The following is a 22,294-nucleotide window of genomic DNA, read 5'->3' as shown; positions in this document are numbered from 1 at the left end:
TGTCCTAATGTTCATTGTTTTACTATCCTTGTGAGGACTTCTGTTCCCCACAAGGATAGTAACACCAAAAACATAATACACACACTCTCTCTCTCTCACACACACAGTCCTCCTGCAATGGTGTCATCATAGTCTAGACTGGTTTGGCTTCTATAAGCAATCAATATTAGTGGCCTATTTATTTCATGAACTATTTTATGTAATGATATGGAAATGCGCTTTGCACAATACATGGGATGATGGGAAGCAACAGTAAGATTTTACAGCTGCACAGCCACTTCCTCCTTGCACCCTCTATGCAGACTACTGGTTATAGCTGCCTGCTAAGGATGTGGGTGAGGCGGAAGTGGCTTTAACAAGGCAGCTGAAGACAGGTGTTTTGCTGTCCGGCTAGTTTCGAAACCAAAGTAAACGGTCTGTTAGTTTCTCCTTTCGTTATTCACCAAACGGGACATAAAATACAGTGGCGGGGAAAACCCATAGGCCTGACCTTAAACTTTTACAAAGGCAAACGAAGTAGCCTAGGCTCCAGCCTATCTTGTTTGGAAAATTATTCAGACAGGTTAGGAGACAATATAGCTAACCAGTATTGTGGTAAACATTGTAAATGGCTAGCTGCAACAACGTAACCAGCACGTTTGACAATGTAACACATGCAGACAAAATGTGTGTTAAACGTAGATTATTTGACGAAACCAGCTATTTGGCGCCACCTGGTGGTTAAAAGTAGTACATAAATGCCGACATAAGATATCAGCATTCACACTCATCACTTAGTGAATTGATCTTACCAGTAGGATAAAGCACAACATTTAAAAAAAAAAAGAGAGCATTATACACTGTATAATTGTAAATGCTAAACAGTACTGAATCTTACCTACAATAACCAAACTACTGGTTTGGTAACTGACTAATATAACCAAGCCCAAACAACTTTAATCAAGTGTTGGACAAGACACTTTGCTTCTTGTCTCAACAAAGCCTCAATAGTGAAGTTATGCCTTGGGCACCTTTATAATGCATGTATGAGAGATAACGTTCCAAGTAAAGACACACCAAACCAATAGACCTACATCAGATACTTTTGTGCATTTTATTTGGACTTCCCAGTTTGATATCTTATCATATTTGGACTAAAACAAAAAAAGACTTCATCTGTTACCTCAGAGGAGTACAATCAAGTCAATTCACAGGGTGAGCAGTTGGGGGGCATGGCATACAAATTATTTTTCATACTCACACATGGGGCTTTACACCCCCTCAGGATTTCATTAATGTTCACTCATTTGTAATCAAAGAAAATTATGTACACAGATGAAGGTCAAATTTCAATCCGATTCTTTTACATCCTATTCCTGTGATAAGACAGTGATGCCAACACACCCTTCTCAGAGAGAGATGGAGGGGAACGGGGGAAAGAGCGATCAGAGATGGAAGAGAAAAAGCAACTTCGGGCCATCATAAAGGAGAGAATATGTATGCAGAATTACTTGAGATACTAAAATGTGTCCAGATGTGACAAGCTGTCAGCAATAACAACATACAAATCCGTCACTCATAGCAATCTCCGGCCTCCAATTCAGTTCCTCCATTTTCCTCTCTCCATCTCTACCCTCTCTCATTCAGTCTCTCTACCACTCTTCCATTCAGGACATTGTCCCCCACATCTCTCATCTCTTCACTGGAAGAGTAGGCAGAGGAGAGGGTGAGGAGGGGTGTGGGGGTTGGTGAGTCCCAACGGTGTGTTTAGTATCGGTAATATGGACTCCTCGACCGGGAACGGGACCGGGACCTCCTGGAAACCCGAGAAAAGAGTGAGTGAGTCTCAGGTGACACAGTGCTTCGCTTGGACCCCGCAGTACATTCACTACCCCCAACATGACCTACCATATATACTGCTGTATGTCAAACTGGACATGACTAGCCAGTTATTACACAACACATAACTTTCTTTACAATGTTTGGATTCTTCCTGGTGTAAACAGTTGCCCTCCAGTATTTGCTGGTACTTGCTAGCTTGTATCATATTTGACTAAAACTACCATCTTTCTGTTCGAGCACACATGGTCTAAGTGCAGCACTGCTGTAGAGTATTGAGACTGACAGTGTTAAGCCTCATCTGTTTCTGATGTACTGAGACTCAGGGTTCAGTTTGTCCCCACTACCACAGTCGGCCTGGCAGGCCACACACTCCCCAGGGAGGACTAGGGACGAGGGGGCCTAACAGCCCTCAGAGTATGCATGTTTTTGATTGGGACAAAAGAGTTTGAATGTGAGTGAGTGAGTGAGTGAGAGAGAGAGAGAGAGAGAGAGAGAGAGAGAGAAACAAAGAGAGTATGTCTGTCCTGTGAGTCACAGATAGAACACTGGAGATCATGAGCGTTACAGAAAGGGAAAATATGCTCAACATTGTGTTAAATCACTCTAAACTGAATATGGACTTCAGTGATCTTACACTTCCCCATCGCAGTGTGAGAAAGAGTTGTGACAGAATGCAGAGGGACAGTACGATGTGCTACTGAGATAAAGTGCGTGAGAGGCAACATCCTTCCTCAAGAGTAGAGACTCTTGTGGCTTTTCACATACCTTCTGGATGAGCTGTGGTCGCGACCTGAGGGACAGACAGAGGACAGACACTCTGATGAAAGAATGACCACAAACACAACAGCCTGCCAGAAAGTTCAATAACAACACTGTCACAACTAGTACTGAGCCACTATTCGGGCGCATGTGACAAATCAAATTGGATTTGACAACCAGTACTGAGCCACTATCACAGGCTTATGGGCTGCGTCCCAATTCTACACCCTTTTCCCCAGTGTGCAATTGAACACTTCCCGTCATGGATTTAACAATGATATAACAGTAAGGGGTGACTCACTGAACTCACCATATTTAGATGGGGAGGGCGAGTGGCTTTGTCGTCCGTACTGTCTCTCCCACTCGTCCCTCTCTTTCTCCCGACGCTCACGCTCCCTGGGACACACACCACCGTTTAACCAGAGTCATACGGCACCACAATGCAGCATCACTCACACACACACACACACACACAGTCTTACTTCATACGGATCTTGCGTGCCATGGCTCTGAGCTCTCCCTCGCGCTCCTGTAAAGCAAACAGCCACGAGGGCCAATGGCAGACGACAACATATATATCAAAGGACTGTCTCAGGGGTAAACTGTCTGTTTCAAGAGGAAACTTCACACATTATGCTATAATGGGGGGGGGGGGCTAGCAGTTAAACACGATTCCACACGCACCGCTCGCTTATTTTCCTGCTGAGTGACTTTCGCCTGGGCTGCTTTCTTATCCGCCTTGGCTGTGAGAGAAAAAGAGCAGAGGTAGGATGAATATGTATATACAAACACAGTATAAACTAGCTGTAACTGTGAGACGGACCAAACAGAGTCCAGTCTTGTCTACTCACACTGCCTGTTGAGGGCCTTCTGCATGCGTATCTTCAGCTTCTCCTGCGGGGTCATCTTGGGCTGTAGGAGACAGGCACGCATCAGCACACACACTCGCAGGGCAGGAGCGCAGGGTGTGTGTGTGTGTGTGTGTGTGTGTGTGTGTGTGGAATTAAGGGGACTGGGGCGCCTATAGGACCACCATTGCCCCATATAGCAGCTGGTAAGGCCACGGTTTGTCAGGTGGCGGTATACAGTCGTAAATAACGTGAGCTGTTTGTCATCTCCTGTCCTGTTTTCTGCTGGACTGGTAGAGCCGGCTACGTGCGGCGAGGAGGCCCGAACTCCGTGCCCGCAGCTGTTGTACCCAGTAGCAGGACAGGGTCACATTACATGGAACTGGACTCTAAGTATACATTTCTTACGTATTTCCATGTACATAACATGTGAATGTTGCGAGGACAGCTCTAAGGGTAAGAGAGTTGAAAAAAGAACAGAACAGTCTGGCAAATGTTGGTCACAAGTAGCGCCAGCAGCCCTCCCCTGTACATTCCCTGCTGACACTCCCTGGCCAGGTAGGAATTCCGCTCGTGGATAGACAAGCACACATTTCAGGCCAAAATGCCTACAGAATTCATTTACCCTCCCTCTAACGCTCGCTTTCTATTCAGGCAACTCGGATGTATTCCTTTCCCTGTGAATCCCCTGTACTGGAGCGGTTAATATCAAAGTCTAGTGGCGTGTCCTCTAAGGGGAAAGCAGCAGGGAACAGTGTGTGCTGTTAGTCCTGGGTGGAGAGGTGTGGTGGTGTATTTCTCCTGCCTGCTCAGACAAGCCCAGGCCCCCCTCACTGCTCGGCTGTCCACGCCAGCTGCATGCACCTGAGCTCCGACCTCACCTACATAGCAGGGGTGTGCTTAACAGCCTAAAATGGCCTCCTCTCCTGAGTCGCCTTCACTTCAACTGATCTGAAACATGGGCGATTTAAATAAATATAGAGTATGCCTACCAGTACTTTGCCTTCACATATCTAGTTCTTTACCGTCAGTGCAGATGAAAGAATGGAGACGAGGAGAGGAAGTCACTTAAGACTATTGGAACGCACCCAGACTCTAGACTACGCTCTCCCCCCTTTACTCTTATATGGCTTCCTTTACTACTACTTTGCTTTCACTTACCCAGTCCTTTCAGATCAGTGGTGATGGAAGAGAGGAGACAAGGAAAGGAGACAAGGAAAAGAAGCCATTTAAGAGCCTCTGACATTGACATATCAGTGCTTTCCCCTCAGTCTTAGGGCACTAGCTTTGCAATGGGTTGTCTACCTGTAGAGTGAAACGTCTCAGCATTGAGATTTAGGGGGGCACACCTCTGCTCACACACACACACTCACTCTCTCTCTCTGGTCTGACCGCGACACTTTGCATAGCGCAGTTAAGTGCCGCAGAATACAGCAACATCCATAAAACAGACAGATTACATAAGTGACAGAAAGGGTGCTGGGAACACAAGTCCTTTCAGGGATAAGGAGGGGRAAAAAAGTGTCAGAAAAAGTCTGTCATACACCACTCTGCGATGTAGGTTCTGCCCTTTCGAGGCAAGCTCACCCTGTAACCACACTCTAAACTGAGTAGAGAAGGGTTTAACTCTACACTGCATTCAGGGGGAGGTAAGGTCACCAGTTACAATGGAAGCTCCACAGAGAGAGGCAGTCAAAAGACATTTCATATGATTTCCATTCTCTGTGTGCACAGTGGCATTCAGGGGGGCGGGATCCCCAGCCTGATGGACAACCAGCTCAGCCTGTCAGGGGTGAGGGAGGCGTAGACTTTAGCAACAAACCCAGCTAGATCAAATTCTTACTGACTTTGGCAGCTCCTGTCTCTTTACCACCCGGAGTATCAGGCCTGGAGGGAGAGAAAGAAAGAGAGAGGGAGAGAGAGAGAGAGAAAAATGGGGAAAAATAGAGAGGGAGGGAGAAAAGTAGGGATGAAAATGTCACCATTTCTCATCAGAGAGCTCCTACTGTAGGACAGACTAGGGAAAATATTAGCTACCTATTGCTGCTGTTTGTTTTAAACTGCACATGAGGGTGGAGGCTGTGTGTGTGTACATATTTGTGAGTCTGTCTGTGTGTTTTAGAGGTCTTCACAGATCTACCTGTACCCGATTACCAGAGACCCAATCCGGTACCTGAGCGGGTCCGGATCCAGAATACTAAATATCACGGGTCTGGGTCGGATCTGATTGTCACTGGTATCAGGTACGTGTAAATTTTAACTGACTTGTCTGGAAGGACCCGTACAGATCTGAACGCGACTGCTGAAGTAGAGAGAGAGAAATTGTAGAATTTATGCTGCTGCTCTTGCTTGTCACGAGAGTGGCACGTACAGCTTGTCGTTGGCCAATCATAAGACATCAAAGCAGCAATAGGCTACAGTCATATAGCCTCCGTGTGGGGCAAACGTGAGGAGATATCTAATCAATGGAAGATGGAATYAAAACGATGGAATTAAAAGTTAAAGGAGACGGATCGGCTACAACGACCAAGAGCCAACAGGTAGGCTGCTACTTAATAATCTGAATGGAGTTGCTGCTATTTTTAACTGTGTAGGACGAGAAAGCGCACGCGGCCTCAATTAGCCTAGGAAGCTAGCTAGCTTAACTAGCTTATCCCRGTTTGATGCAGTCAAGACAGGTACGACGTAAAGTAAGCATTTCATTGTTAGTCTACACCTGTTGTTTACAAAGCATGTGACAAATAACATTTGATTTGTAATCATATTGAATGATGAATAATCTAGCTATGGCAGAGACCTTATGATAAGCTGTAGACCACACTATCTACCAAGAAAGCTCTCATCTATATTATTCTTAGCCGTCTATTTACAACCACAGACCGAAGCTGGCACTAAGACCGCACTCAACCAACTCTATAAGGCCATAAGAAAACAAGAAAATGCTCACCCAGAAGCGRCGCTCCTAGTGGCCGGGGACTTTAATGCAGGCAAACTTAAATCAGTTTTACCAAATTTTTACCAGCACGTCCCATGTGCAACCAGAGCAGAAATAAATAAATAATAATAATAAAAAAAATAAAAAAAACTCTAGACCACCTTTACTCCACACACAGAGACGTGTACAAAGCTCTCCCTCGCCCTCCATTTGGCAAATCTGACCATAATTCTATCCTCCTGATTCCTGTTCACAAGCTAAAACTAAAGCAGGAAGTACCAGTGACTCGCTCAATACGGAAGTGGTCAGATGACGCGGATGCTAGCAGACTGGAATATGTTCCGGGATTCATCCAATGGCATTGAGGAGTATACCACCTCAGTCATCGGCTTCATCAATAAATGCATCGACGACGTCGTCCCCACAGTGACCGTAAGTACATATCCCAACCAGAAGCCATTGATTACAGGCAACATCCGCATCGAGCTAAAGGCTAGAGCTGCCGCTTTCAAGGAGCGGGGCACAAATCCGAACACCTGTAAGAAATCCCACTATGCCCTCAGACGAACCATCAAACAAGCAAAGCGTCAATACAGGATTAAKATTGAATCCTAATACACCGGCTCTGACGCTCGTTGGATGTGGCAGGTCTTGAAAACTATTACGGACTACAAAGGGAAACCCAGACGCGAGCTGCCCAGTGACGCAAGGCTACCAGACAAGCTAAATGCCTTTTACGCTCCCTACGAGGCAAGCAACACTGAAGCATGCACGAGAGCACCAGCTGTTCTGGATGACTGTGATAACGCTCTCGGTAGCCGATGTGAACAAAATCTTTTTTGTTCACATCGGCATGTGCGGACCAACTGGCAAGTGTCTTCACTGACATTTTCAACCTCTCCCTGACTGAGTCTGTAATACCTACATGTTTCAAGCAGACCCTCATAGTCCCTGTGCCCAAGGAAGCGAAGGTAACCTGCCTAAATGATTACCGCCCCGTAGCACTCAAGACGGTAGCCATGAAGTGCTTTGAAAGGCTGGTCATGGCTCACATCAACCTCCCGGGTACCCTAGACCCAGTCCAATTCACATACCGCCCCAACAGATCCACAGATGACACAATCTCAATCGCACGCCACACTGCCCTTTCCCACCTGGACAAAAGGAACACCTATATGAGAATGCTGTTAATTGACCCCTTCTAGAGCGGCACCCTTCTCTTGCATTATCAGCTCCGGCTAATAAAGTAGCTTAAATATGTACTTTTCTGCTGCTTCCCTCACTCGGATCCGACCAGGTCTATATGGAACGGGTCTAGTTGTTCTCGGGTCCGTTCGGAACGGGTCTTTCTATTTGAAATTGTATTTCTGCATATCGGTTCCGGGTGGGAAAGCCGCAGGTCTATTTCGGAACAGGTGAAAGACCTCTAGTGACCTTTGAACCCGTGAAAGACCTCTAGTGTGTTTATGCGTGCTTGTGTGAGCGTACAGGTGTCAGTGGACTCACTTTCTCAGCTTGTCACAGAGAGCAGTGGCAGAGGGCGGACCTCCTCTGTGTGAGGGGGAGGGGGTGCAGCTGGGCTGGGGGGACTGGGAGGGGCTAGGGCTGCTGCTGACACCCCTCCGATGCCCTCCTGAAGTCCGCCTACCACCCCCCGGCCTGGCACGGTCCCCCTGCCGAGAGTTAGAGCTGGACCTAGAAGGAGAACAGACGGATGTGATCAGCACARCATCGAAAAGCCCACCAGTTTATTTTAGTGTACAAAAAAGAGACATTGAGTTCATGATTGACTGAATTTAGAAAAGTCTTATGTTTGTCTGGGCTGCCTTACCGTGTGCGTCTGCGTGCTGCGAAGCGACGTCCCACGTCCCTGTCTCTGTCCCGTTCTCGCTCCCTGTCCCGGTCATTGGAGCGTGACTGTGTCCGGTCGTATCTCCTCCGTGACCCCCCTCCTCCGTTGGCTCCTCTGCCCCGGGACCGCGAGTCGGAGCGCCGCCTCGACCGGGAGCGGGAATGTCGTCTGTCCCTCCCTCCTCCACGGCGTCTGTCGCGGCGTGAGTGAGAGGAGGAGCGAGAGGAGGAGCGATGAGTGGAAGAGTGGGAGGAAGAGGAGGAAGGGCTGGAGGAAGAGCGGCGTCTGCTGAACAGAGAAACACACAGATGTGTTAGCAACGACCCACAGGCTGCTCTAATCCTGTCTGCTTTGACTCAGTTTATATTTCTGTTTTCATCTACTTCATTTCTCGTTAGGCTGCTAGTAATACATTGTTTTTGGTCATATCATCATCATCATGTAACCACACACAGGTAGAGCGCAGGACTTCCTGCTACTTTGTGAACCATACTGAACATAGACACACGGCGTACATGCCATATACATTTCCCCTTACCTCATGGTGCCTTTAAGAGAGTGGTACTAAGGTGTATAGGGCAGCTTTTAATGTTAAGAGCTACAGTAACAGTTAAAGGTTGGACACACCTCATTCAAGGCTTTTTCTTTATTTTTACTATTTTCTACATTGTAGAATAATAGTGAAGACATCAAAACTATGAACACATGGAATCATGTGGAACCCCCCCCCCCCAAAAAAAGGTGTTCAACAAATCAAAATATATTTGATATTTGAGACTCTTCAAAGTAGCCACCCTTTGCCTTGATGACAGCTTTGCACACTGTTGACAATCTCTACCAGCTACATGAGGAATGCTTTTCCAAAAGTCTTGAAGGAGTTCCCACATATGGGTTGAGGTCAGGTGGTTGTGGAGGCCAGGTCATCTGATGCAGCACTCCATCACTCTCCTTCTTGGTCAAGTAGCCCTTACACAGCCTGGAGGTGTGTTTTGGGTCATTGTCCTGTTGAAAAACAAATTACAGACCCACTAAGCGCAAACCAGATGGGATGGAGTATCGCTGCAGAATGCTGTGGTAGCCATGCTGGTTAAGTGTGCCTTGAATTCTAAATATAGCACAGACAGTATCACCAGCAAAGCACCCCCCACACCATCACACCTCCTCCTCCATGCTTCACGGTGGGAACCACACACACGGAAATCATCCGTTCACCCACTCTGCATCTCACAAAGACACGGTGGTTAAAACCAAAAATCKCAAATTTGGACTCATCAGACCAAAAGGACAGATTTCCACCAGTCTAATGTCCATTGCTTGTGTTTCTTGGACCAAGCAAGTCTCTTCTTCATATTGGTATCCTTTAGTAGTGGTTTCTTTGCAGCAATTCGACCATGAAGGCCTGATTCACCCAGTCTCCTCTGACCATTTGATGTAGAGATGTGTCTGTTACTTGAACGCTGTGAAGCATTTATTTGGTCTGCAATTTCTGAGGCAGGTAACTCTAATGAACTTATCTTCTGCAGCAGAGGTAACTCTGCTGCAGGTAATTTCAGGTAATTTCCTGTGGCGGTCCTCATGAGAGCCAGTTTCATCATAGCGCTTGACGGTTTTTGCGACTGCACTTGAGGAAACTTTAAAAGTTCTTGAAATGTTCCACATTGACTTACCTTCACGTCTTAAAGTAATGATGGGCTGTCATTTCTCTTTGCTTATTTGAGCTGTTCTTGCCATAATATGGACTTGGCCTTTTACCAAATAGGGCTATCTTCTGTGTGCAAAGCTGTCATCAAGGCAAATGGTAAACCAAAATATATTTGGTTTATTTAAAACACTTTTTTGGTTACTACATGATACAATGTGTGTTATTTCATAGTTTGGATGTCTCCACTATCATTCTGCAACGTAGAAAAAAAACTTTAATGAGTAGGTGTGTCCAAACGTTTGACTGGTACTGTATGTGATCTCATTGATTTACCATAACACAGAATAACATGCAGAATTTGCTGTTAGGGACGCACAAACTAACACGCATCTCTAAAAATGTCACACTACTTGAATTGTAAGCTCTTCAAGTCAAACAAACTAACCTAAATCTGAGCTCCACTTCACCTACCAAATCTCTATAGCCCAAATCTCTACAGCTGTAGTCACTGAACAGCAACATGACTGACAGGAGTAAACAACCAATGGAAAGCGGAAGGGGAAAGCTACCGACCGGGAGCCCCTGCTATGACCTGCGGGGTGTTGCAGCAAGTTGGCGGGAGTGTGGCCAGAGTGGACAGGGGGTGGAGCTTGGGTTGCCGCGGCAGCCTCCTCGTCACTGCCTCCGAAGCTGGTGATGAATGTGATCTTCTCTGGGCCTGGGGAACGGGAGTGGGACCGTGACGCCGAACTGGACTCCGACTGGGGCCTGAGGGGGAGAGGAAGGAGGTCAAATCAAATAGGGGTGCTTATATTTGTCCGGTTTAACACATGTACAAGCATGTAAACTGTACAAGTGTGTGGTGTAAAATGGACATTTATGGACATTTTTTGCATATCCCACTCCCCCTGAGACACCTTCAGAGATTGGGGTCAAGGCCAGGGATCAGCCATTATTGACAGTGACCCTGGAGCAATTAGGGGTAAAGGAAAATTCCACTCAAAAACTATATTTTGGTATTTGTTTAATTAGTCCACTGGTATAGAACATATAGAGTTTCATAGTATGATGCATTTCGCATCAAGGRCAGATTTCTACCTAGTCGGCTCAGGGATTCGAACTAGCTCTAACCGCTAAGCTACCTGTCGCGCTGCCGGAGGGGAGAATCATCAGTGCCATCTCTACTGATTAAAAGTTTACCTCAGCCTCACGAGCAAGCAGTTCATCATGAGTTGTTAGCACTGATCAAAAGGATGACTGTGCATTTACTTTCCTTGTAAAAAATATAGTATTAGATGGACTTTTAAAAAGTGAAAACCCTTGACAGAAAGTTAAATGGTTGGCCTCCCACTCACCGTTTGTAGGGATCGTAGGTTGGGCTGTCTCTCCTGGCATAGCTGGAGATCATAAACAGAGATGGGGTTTAGAGGTGTGACAGTGTGTCTCGCACCATGTGTGTGCTACACATTGGTAGTGGATGAGGCGAGTTACCTCGTATGGTATAAAAAAAWATWTWTWTTTTATTTTATTAAATCAGGGTTGGGGGTCAATTCCATTTCATTCTAGTAAATTCACAAAGCAAACCAATTTTTGTATTTTTTATTTAACTAGGCAAGTCAGCTAAGAACAAATTCTTATTTACAATGACGGCCTACCCCGGACGACGCTGGACCCCAAACCCTGGTATCAACCGCTGTTTACCTGGGTGGGCTGATCTGTCTGCCCTTCAGTCTCTTCTCTCTGAACTCCCTCCTCTGTCTGCGAGAGCGACGGCCCTGAGGGTCACACACACACAGTCAGTGACATCATCAGGGGAAAGCATAGGCCTACCAACAATCATCGACATGACAGCAACACACCGGACACACACACGGATTCTTTCTTACCGAGTACATGGCCTTCTCTGCCTCCAGAGCCTTGGCGTGTTTAATGGCCTCCACCTCATCCTTGTCTTTCCTCAGCATCCTGTCAAACAGTCAGCCAGTTAACATACAGTGAGTTTAACAGCAAACATTTGACTGTTTTACCTTTGCTAAAAAGACGCAATGAAAGCAACTGGTCATTTAATAGAAACATGAAATGCTTTTTTTTTTTTTTTACGACAACAGCCATTTCCATTGACTCCTGCGATAATGTAATGTTAACACATGTAATTTTTGAAAAACACATCACGGAAGCAGGCAGACTGACCTGACAAAATCTCCCTCTGCCATTCCATATGGGGTGGCCATCTTGTTCAGATCCAACTCCTGCTCCGTGGTGAGCTCGTCAACGTCCACCTCCACATCTGAAAACACACGCACACGACAGTGGTATGAGAAAATAATACATAATCACATTCCACATACATTACCATTTACTGGGATTTTTACATTTTATTTCACCTTTATTTAACCAGGTAAGCTAGTTGAGAACAAGTTCTCATTTACAACTGCGACCTGGCAACATTGGCTTGTTCATCATTGCAGTCAACATGCTACATTATGGGTAAATTGTGACTGAACTACAAATAATCATTTATAAAACAAATTGTAGCAAGGTCATTTGTAGATCAGTCCGTCGGCAGTAGGCTGCAAAGTCGAACACGCCCCATGTCCATCCAACCCGACAACTCATACTTGCTTGAGTGAGAAGGTATTGGGACTCACCAATGTCTGGGATGCCCTCGTCCTCCTCCGATTCGCTGTTATCAGAGTCATCCTCCTCCCCTTTCTCTTCTTCCTCCCCAGGCTCCGTAACAGTGCTGTCCTCGTACGTGTAGCCAATGGTGGCCTTCTCTTTAGCAAGCCTAAACAAAAGAGGGAGGGGCTTATTAACAATCAACACAAACAACCTGTAAATTAGCGCATACTTATAGAAACCATAGACAATGTGAAAAGATGGGATAGGACTAACTTTCTCTTCTCGTCCTCATTTGGCCTCTGCAGGCCACCATAGAGCTCGTCCATTTGGATCTGGTACAAACACTGCTCCTCAGAGACTGAAGAGGGACAGCAGGAGGTTAGAGAACACAGAAAAACAACATACCCACTGGGAGGGAGGCACAAGAGACGTGGCATTACCAACACCGGCGGATACTCACTGCTGGCAAAGTCGTTCTGCACTAGGCCTCTGTAACGCTCATAGTTGCACTTCCTCTCCTCCGACTCCTGTTCTGGGGTGCTGCAACGCAAACGGAGCACTTCAATAGGTTTCGCGAAAAACAGTGGTCCCACGAAACACATTTTGACCTTTCATWTCACATTTCATCAAACCACAACGAATCAACCTGTGCRTGTGTGTAATAACACATATCAGTGAATACGCCATACTAGTGGCGYAATAAGGTAGGAAGTCTGAAGGAGAGACCCCAGTCACACTTACGCTGTGCTGAGGAGTGGAGGGGTGTAGGTGGGTATGAAGTCCAGGTGTGCCCTCACGTCAAACCTGTCAATCATGTTGTTGGCGTCTCCCTGCCAGGGCATCCTGCAACAACAGAGAACATAACATACTGATTAGTATTCTCAGGTGGTGCGACGGTGTGCAGAAAGTACGTTTGTGTGTTATATCCTGCGCTTGCGTATGTAAAAGCAAGACGTGGTGGCACGTATGCAAGTCGTGTGTTGTTGTGTGCGTGTTTCTCTTCTCACATGTTGATGGGGCTTTCTGCGGCGAGCGCCACGGCTGAGTCCAGATGGATCTTATAGGCCCGGCCATGAACCTGAAGGAACTGAGCCGGGTCCTTTTTCTGTAGAGGAGAAGAGTGAAAGGGAGAACACCAGAGCATGGGGAATCCTCATTCAGTAATCACCAACCCTGGTCCCGGAGAGCTACAGGGCGCGAAAGGCTTTAGTTCCAGCCCAGCACTAAAACACCAGATTATATAAAGTTGTGCAGATCTTGATGATTAGTGTAACGGGCTTTGCACAAGAAAAGCAAAGCAAAACAGCGCGCTGGGCGACTTACGATCTTCTCGTAGTACTCTCGCCGGCGCTCGCCGCGGCGTTTGTAGTCCACCATCATGCCGCGCAGCTTGCGCTCATGTTTGCGGGCCTCCTGCCACATGACGGCTCCGCTGGGTGTGGGGGCGCGGCGGGGCACGGTGGCTGTGAGGAGACAGGACAGAACCAATACCATATTACACTGAGGTAAAATATAAAAACGCAACATCCAACAATAAAATACTTTACTGAGTTACAGTTCATATAAGGAAACCAGTCAAGTGAAATAAATTCATTAGGCCCTAATCTATGGATTTCACATGACTGGGAATACAGATATGCATCTGTTGGTCACAGATACCTTAATAAAAATGTAAAAAGGTAGGGGCGTGGATCAGATAACAAGTCAGTATCTGGTGTGACCATCATTTGCCTCATGCAGCGTGACACATCGCCTTCGCATAGTTGATCAGGATGTTGATTGTGGCCTGTGGAATGTTTTCCCACTCCTCTTCAWTGGCTGTGCGGAGCTGTTGCATATTGTCAGGAACTGGAACATGCTGTCGTACTGTCGATACAGAGCATCCAAACGTGCTCAATGGTTGAGTATGTCTGGTGAGTATGCAGGCCATGGAACTACTGGGACATTTTCAGCTTCCAGGAATTGTGTACAGATCCTTGCGACATGGAGCCGTGCATTATCATGCTGAAACATGAGGTAGATGAATGGCACGACAATGGGCCTCAGGAACTCGTCACGGTATTTCTGTGCATTAAAATTGACATTGATAAAATACAATTGTGTTCGTTGTCCGTAGCTCATGCCTGCCCATACAATAACCCCACCSCCACCATGGGACCAGTGTTCACAACGTTGACGTCAAACCGCTCGCCCACGCAACACCACACACGCTGTCTGCCATCTGCCCGGTAAAGTTGAAACCGGGATTCATCCGTGAAGAGCGTGCCAGTGACCACTGAAGGTGAGCATTTGCCCACTGAAGTCAGTTACGACACCAAACTGCAGTCAGGTCAAGACCCTGGTGAGGACTACGAGGACACAGATGAGACGATCTCTGACAGTTTGTGCAGAAATGATTTGGTTGTGCAAACCTACAGGTTAATCAGCTGTCAGGRTGGCTGGTCTCAGACAATCCTGCAGGTGAAGTAGCCGGATGTGGAACTCCTGGGCTGGTGTGGTTACACGTGGTCTGCGGTTGTGAGGCTGGTTGGACGTTCTGCCAAATTCTCTAAAACAATGTTAGAGGCGGTTTATGGTAGAGAAATTAACATTCAATTCAGTGACCTGGCAGGGTAGGAAACAACACATCCCGCTGACACAGAACACGGGGGCCCCTCAGGGGTGTGTGCTTGGTCCCCTCCTGTACTCCCTGTTCACCCATGACTGCATGGCCGTGCACAACTCCAACACCATCATTAAGTTTGATCACTGATGACGATAATAAGCCTATAGGGAGGTCAGTGACCTGGCAGTGTGGTGCCAGGACAACAACCTCTCCCTCAACATAAGCAAGACAAAGGTGCTGATCGTGTACTACAGGAAATGGAGGACCGAGCAAGTCTCCATCCACATCGACGGGGCTGTAGTGGAGTGGGTCGAGAGCTCCTCGATGTCCACATCACTAAGAAATTAACATTCCACTTTAAAAAAGGTCAAGAAAGAGGATTTACACCCAYCATCTCCAATTTTTCTGAAATCGTTTCTGTGGTTAGAAACAGATAAGATTAGCATTCCTGAAACATTATTTTGTTGAAATATAATTTGATCTGAGAAATTAAGCTAATTGATAGCACTAAAAGTGGTCYTTTTAATTTATAGGATTCATATAATCTTCAATAAATATAGTACACAACATCTGATTTGGACTATAATTCTTCCTAACAATGTGTAAGACATGAGCAATCAAATAAAAAATKATCAGCAGCCAGCCACAGACCACCCACACCAATCCCACCCCAACAACCAGTATACAGTATCAGTTCTCTATGTCTGACTAGTCAAATTGTATTGGTCACATACACATGGTTAGCAGATGTTATYGYAAGTGTAGCAAAGTGCTTATGCTTCTAGATCCGACAGCGCAGCAGTATCTAACAGGTAATATCTAACAATTCCACAACAAAACCTAATACACACAATCTAGTAAAGGAATACGATGAAAATATAAGTATATATAAGAATATAAGTATAAAATATATGGATGAGCAGTGACAGAGCAGCTAAGATGCAATAGATAGTAAAGAATAGATAGGATACAGTATACAGTATACATTACATACAAATGAGATGAGTAATGTGAGATATGTAAACATTAAAGTGACATTAAAGTGACTAGTGTTCCACTTATTAAAGTGGCCAATGATATCAAGTCTGTAGGTAGACAGCCGCCTCTCTGTGCTAGTGGTGGCTGTTTAACAATCTGATGGACTTGATATAGAGATTGAAAAACAGCTTTTCTGTCCCAGCTTTGATGCACCTGTACTGACCTTGGCAGGGTGAACAGGTAGTGGCTYGGGTGGTTATTGTCCTTGATAATCTTCCTGTGACATCGGGTGTTGTAGGTGTCCTGGAGGGGAGGTAGTTTGGCCCCCGGTGATGCGTCATGCAGACCGCACCACCCTCTGGAGGGCCTTGCGGTTGAGGGCAGTGCAGTTACCGTACCAGGCGGTGATACAGCCCGACAAGATGCTCTCAATCGTGCACCTGTAAAAGTTAGTGAGGGTTTGTCACCGCCTGGTTACATTTTTTCAGCCYCCTGAGTTGAAGAGGGGCGCTGTTGTGTGTGGACCATTTTAGTTTGTCTGTGATGTGTATGCCAAGGAACGCCAAACTTTCCACCTTCTACACTGCTGTCCCGTCATTGTGGATAGGGGGTGCTCCCTTTGCTGTTTCCTGAAGTCCACGATCATCTCTTGTTTTGCTGACATTGAGTGAGAGGTTGTTTTCCTGACACCACACTCCGAGTGCCCTCACCTCCTCCCTGTTAGCTGTCTCATTGTTGTTGGTAATCAAGCTTACCACTGTTGTGTCGTCTGCAAACTTGATGATTGAGCTGGAGCTGTGCATGACCACGCAGTCATGGGGGAACAGGGAGTACAGGAGGGGGCTAAGCACGCACCCTTGTGGGGCCYCAGTGTTGAGGACCAGTGAAGTGGAGATGTTGCTTCCTACCTTCACCACCTGGGGAGGCCCGTCAGGAAGTCCAGGACCCAATTGCACAGAGCGGGGTCGAGACCCAGGGTCTCAAGCTTAATGATGAGTTTGGAGGGTACTATGGTGTTGAATGATGAGCTGTAGTCAATGAACAGCATTCTTTCATAGGTATTCCTCTTGTCCAGATGGGATAGGGCAGTGTGCAGTGTGATGGTGATTGCATCGTCTGTGGACCTATTGGGGTAGTAAGCAAATTGAAGTGGGTCTAGGGTGACAGGTAGGGTGGAGGTGATATGATCCTTAACTAGCCTCTCACAGCACTTCATTATGACAGAAGTGAGTGCTACGGGGCGATAGTCATTTAGTTCAGTTACCTTAGCTTTCTAAGAAACAGGAACAATGGAGGGCATCTTGAAGCATGTGGGGACAGCAGACTGGGAYAGGGATTGATTGAATATGTCCGTAAACACTCCAGCCAGCTGGTCTGCGCATGCTTTGAGGACGCGGCTAGGGATGCTGTCTGGGCCAGCAGCCTTGTGAGGGTTAACACGTTTAAATGTTTTACTCACGTCGGCCATGGAGGAGAGCCCACAGTCTTTGGTAGCGGGCCTAGTCGGTGGCACTGTTTTGTCRTCAAACGCACAAAGAARTTGTTTAATTTGTCTGGAAGCAAGATGTCAATGTCTGCGATGGGGCTGGATTTCTTTTTGTAATCGTTGATTGTCTGTAGACCCTGCCACATACGTCTCATGTTTGAGCCGCTGAATTGCGACTCCACTTTGTCTCTATACTGACACTTTGCTTGTTTGATTGCCTTACRGAGGGAAAACTACACTGTTTGTATTCGGCCATATTTTCAGTCGCCTTGCCATGATTAAATGYKGTGGTACGTGCTTTCAGTTTTCGCGAATGCTGCCATCAATCCACGGTTTCTRGTKTGSGAAGGTTTTAGTAGTCACAGTGGGTACAGCATCTCCTATACACTTCCTTATAAACTCACTCACTGAGACAGCGTATATGTCAATGTTATTATCTGAGGCTACCCGGAACATATCCCAGTCCACGTGATTGAAGCAATCTTGAAGCGTGGCATTCGATTGGTCAGACCAGCGTTGGATAGACCTAATCACGGGCGCTTCCTGTTTGAGTTTCTGCCTATAGGAGGGGAGCAACAAAATGGAGTCATGGTCAGATTTYCCAAAAGGAGGGCGGGGGAGGGCCTTGTATGCATCTCGGAAGTTAGAGTAGCAATGTTCGAGCGTGTTACTTGCTCATGAACAGCAATCGATATGCTGATAGAATTTAGGTAGACTTGTTCTCAAATTAGCTTTGTTAAAATCYCCAGCTACAATAAATGCARCCTGAGGATATATGGTTTCCAGTTTGCAAAGAATCCAGTGAAGTTCCTCGATGGCCGTCTTGGTATCCGCTTGCGGGGGGATATACACGGCTGTGACGATAACCGAGGAGAGTTCTCTTGGGAGATAATACGGTCGGCATTTGATTGTGAAGAATTCTAGGTCAGGTRAACAGAAGGACTTGAGTTCTTGTATGTTGTTACAATTACACCATGAGTCGTCCTTCTTCTTACCGGAGAGATATTTATTCCTGTTGGAGCGATGCACTGAAAATCCTGTTTCTGGGCTAACAATGTATGGAAATAATACATTAAATAAACAAAATACTGCACAGTTTCCAAAGGACTAGAAGCGAAGCTGCCATCTCTATCGGCGCCATCTTGAATAAGTAGCATGGAGCTGCTGCTTGAAGTATTGCTTTTTCATACTATGTAATATATTCCCTGTGAATCTGTTGATGCTTTCCCCCCTCCCGTTTGGAGAAATTAGCCATTGAAGTCGCTATTTACCATAACTTTGTGTGAAGGTACCACGTTATGGCCACTAGATTCCATTGTTCCTGCTACTTTTATCCAATTTGCTGGGCTGGGTTTCCCCAAAAGCATCGTAGCACTAAGATAGTCTTTCGTCCATTTAGTTTCAATGGAATTATCACATATTAGTAGTAATAATTGTATTGAAAAAGATATGASTGCAATTCAATGGTTTATAATTGTATTATTTTATTAAGGTTGTCACAACATTTTAGTCACTAGCCCATTTCTCCATTAAAGTTCTGGGCTTGTAGGAAAAGTCTTCATAGGAGAATTGCACCATACGGATAGCCCTCTCAGAGAGCTGCCATTTGTTGGTCTATTCAAGGAGAGTTGGGTTGAAGCATTAGGTTGCTAAGAAATGACAAACTGAATTGCTTTCACAAGGGACTGGCTAGCAAAAGCTATTGGTTTTCTACACAAAGTTGCTAAGAAAATGTTGTGATTAATTTAATAAACACAAGAGACCAGCAAAATGAATAAAAGGGTGTGGAGGCAGTAGAAGGAACAGTGGCATCAAGTGGGCAAAACATGGTACTTTCACACTAATTTATGCTAAATAATACAAGTGACTTTAATGGCTAATTTCTCTAAACAGGGGGAAAACGGCACCAGATTCACAGGAAATAGGCTACATTACAAAGGCTTAAGAAGCAATACTCCAAGCTGCAGCTTCATACTACTTGTCAAACAGAGAACTGATCCTGCATACTGGTTGTTGGGGTGGGATTGTTGTTGGGTGTGTGTGGGGGGGGGGGGGGTCTGTGGGTGGCTTTTGACCATTTTATTGGATTCCTCGTCTTACTCAATGGTAGGAAGGAGTTTGATCTTAATCTGATGTTGGGTACTACATTTGTTGAATATTGTGCAAATACTATTAATTAAAAAGGGCCAATTTGGGTGCGATCAATTAGCTTAATTTCTCAGAGATCAAATTGGATTACAACCAAATAATATTTCAGCAATGCTAATCTTATGTTTCCAACTACAGAAAACATTTCCGAAAACTTTGAGATGGTGAGTGTCATGGTTTGCTGAAATGACATGGTATGACCCATGGTCCACACACACCAACAGTAGTAAAGAAGGCACGACAATGCCTCTTCCCCCACAGGAGGCGGAAAATATTTGGCATGGGATCCTCAAAAAGTTTTACAGCTGCACCATTGAGAGCATCTAGACTGCCTGCATCCCTGCTTGGTACAGCAACTGCAAGGCATCTGACTGCAAGGCACTACAGAGGGTAGTATATACGGCCCAGTACATCACTGGGGCCGAGCACCCTACCATCCAGGACCACACGCGGTGTGGTATAGAGGAGACCCTAAAAAATGTCAGTGACTCAGCCACCCAAGTAAGACAGACGTTTCTCTCTACTACTGCACAGCAAGCAGTAACGATGCACAAAGTCTGGAACCATTAGGACACTGAAAAGCTTCTACCCCCATACCAAAACACTACTAAATAGTTAACCAAATTGCTACCCGGACTATCGGCATTGACTCATCAGATATGCTGTTACTGCTTATCACCTATTCTGTTGCCTAGTCACAATACCCCCACCTATATTTGCATATCTACCTCAATTACCTCATAACCTTGCAAATCGACTCGGTACTTGTACCCCGTTTAGCAAAGTTATCGTTACTCAGTGTATTTCCTCGTGCTACTATTTTTCCCGTAAGTAAGCATTTCACTGTTAGTCTACACCTATTGTTTACGAAGCATGTGACAAATACACATTTATTTTGATTTGAGACCTGCCCCTACAACGCACTGTAGCACAACCAAAACATGGTGAACTGTTTATCACTAAATGGACAAGTGTAGCACGCTAGCTAGCTAACGTTAACCTAGCTATCCTAGTAGAGCRAGAAGTACGGCGATATTTGTTTTGCAGACTTAAAACACCATGTCTGCAGAAAATGCGTTTTAGATTCCTGAATTTGCTAGCTACTAAGCGCAATGACTGCTGTCCCACTAACGTGAGCTAGCTAGCCGCTTAGCTCTTTCTTAGCTACTTAGTCATTAAGCTAACTAGCAATGATGGCCTCCATGTGTGRTCGGAAATAATGCACTCGAAATATTGTGTATACATACAGTACATGCAATCATTAATTTAGTTGATTTATTTGGCACATATTAGGATACCTGTTTTTGTAGACCTMCAACACACACTTGAAATTGTTTCTCCAAATTGTTCGGCTGAGCGATGGCAGCCGATATCATCCCGTTACCGTCACACCTCCTTCAGACCGGAAGCCCACTCTTCGTTTGCGGAATGTTGTCAAAGTTGTGTGTTGTTTATTTTTCTTCTTCTTTGGTATTATGGCGGTCCGCAAACACATGTTATAGGTGCATGCCGCCATCTATTGTGTTGGCTGTGCATCAGCCTGCTTTTCTGTAGTATAAATTCATTACACTTTGTGAAAAAATKGCCCTACCAGCTAACCCTGCACCCATTTAAACCGCACCACTATTCCACTACTTTGGCCCTGTCTGATCCTACTCCAGGCCAGCAGCCTGGGAGGACGGGACACTATTGTTCAAAACATCTTGCAATTTTCCTGCAGTAAAATCTTACACACCCAAGTACTTCTCCGCAGCTGCCATCGAAATCAAATCAAATTTTATTGGTCACATACACATGGTTAGCAGATGTTATTGCGAGTGTGGCGAAATGCTTATGCTTCTAGATCCGACTTTGCAGCAGTATCTAACAGGTAATCTAACATCACAACATCTATCCTCTGGGATTTACGTTCCATTCCTGGGGTACAATTGACAACCATGGCATTGAATGCCAAAAAAACAACCCTACTGAAGCACATGTTATTCCTATCACTCTCTATTAGCTTCGGGCTACTCACATGGATCCTCTTAGGATCCCTGACCCTGGACCCATCTTCCTCTACTACTCTCTTCACTGCCTCAGCATATGACACCTTCTGCACTACTCTGATCCTGGCAACCTCAACCTGCCTTTCTCTCACCAGACACCTCTGATCTCCAGCACCATGGGTACCTCTACAGTTTACACTCACAACTTTTCCCACCGATACTACACATTCCTTTGTCTCATGTCCTCCTGCACACTTCTCACATCTAGGAATATCCCTCCTACACACTGCTGCCACCTGACCATAAGCTTGACACCTAAAACACTGTAATGGATTCGGGACAAAAGCGCTCACGGGATAACTGTCACATCCTAACTTGACTTTATCTGGTAAAGACTCTGCCTCAAAACTCAGTAGTACAGACAGTGTCTTCTTTGTTTCACCAAGCTCTTTACGAGTCTGCATCGCACCAAACAGAGGGTGTCACAGACACCGGGAATCTTCAACTTCAGTTGATCCTCCTCAATACTTAACGGCACTCCAGTTATCACTCCTTTCACTCCTTTCCCCAGTCGCATGGTTTAGAGCGCACGCTCCCTCTGGACGGCAGA

At 45.8% G+C, this 22,294-nt stretch overlaps 1 protein-coding gene across 4 annotated transcripts; it reads right to left on the bottom strand.

Annotated features, from left to right (window-relative positions):
- Positions 1–1,198: 1,198 nt before the first annotated feature.
- Positions 1,199–21,108, bottom strand: LOC111982660 (CLK4-associating serine/arginine rich protein). Of its 4 annotated transcripts, none has more exons than XM_070433975.1 (21): positions 20,995–21,108; positions 13,803–13,942; positions 13,487–13,584; positions 13,221–13,322; positions 12,940–13,019; positions 12,753–12,837; positions 12,506–12,645; positions 12,048–12,144; positions 11,744–11,822; positions 11,559–11,632; positions 11,213–11,254; positions 10,431–10,625; positions 8,195–8,503; positions 7,870–8,058; positions 5,276–5,315; positions 3,432–3,492; positions 3,265–3,323; positions 3,063–3,109; positions 2,882–2,976; positions 2,587–2,611; positions 1,199–1,795 (listed from the first exon to the last, which is right to left on the bottom strand). In XM_070433975.1, the coding sequence occupies exons 2-21, from the start codon at positions 13,899–13,901 to the stop codon at positions 1,747–1,749; spliced, it is 1,965 nt and encodes a 654-aa protein (XP_070290076.1). In that variant the 5' UTR covers positions 13,902–13,942; positions 20,995–21,108; the 3' UTR covers positions 1,199–1,746. The 4 variants fall into 4 exon arrangements, 3 of the variants coding, with proteins under 3 accessions (XP_070290076.1, XP_023870039.1, XP_070290077.1); XM_024014271.2 differs by having other exon boundaries at positions 2,891–2,976; XM_070433976.1 differs by having other exon boundaries at positions 8,195–8,500.
- Between the last annotated feature and the right edge of the window lie 1,186 nt (positions 21,109–22,294).

The sequence above is a fragment of the Salvelinus sp. IW2-2015 genome, linkage group LG22 (genome assembly GCF_002910315.2).
Source record: "Salvelinus sp. IW2-2015 linkage group LG22, ASM291031v2, whole genome shotgun sequence".
NCBI classification, from domain to species: Eukaryota; Metazoa; Chordata; class Actinopteri; order Salmoniformes; family Salmonidae; genus Salvelinus; species Salvelinus sp. IW2-2015.
The sequence above is the reverse complement of the archived record's forward strand: the minus strand, read 5'-3'. Positions and strand labels throughout refer to the sequence as shown.

Coding starts and splice junctions, on each gene's coding strand:
- LOC111982660 (XM_070433975.1), bottom strand. CDS start 13,901: ATGTGGCAGGAGGCCCGCAAACATGAGCGCAAGCTGCGCGGCATGATG. Junction 13,585..13,802: donor GAGAGTACTACGAGAAGATC/GTAAGTCGCCCA, acceptor TCTCCTCTACAG/AAAAAGGACCCGGCTCAGTT. Junction 11,823..12,047: donor GCAGAGGGAGATTTTGTCAG/GTCAGTCTGCCT, acceptor ACTGTTTGACAG/GATGCTGAGGAAAGACAAGG.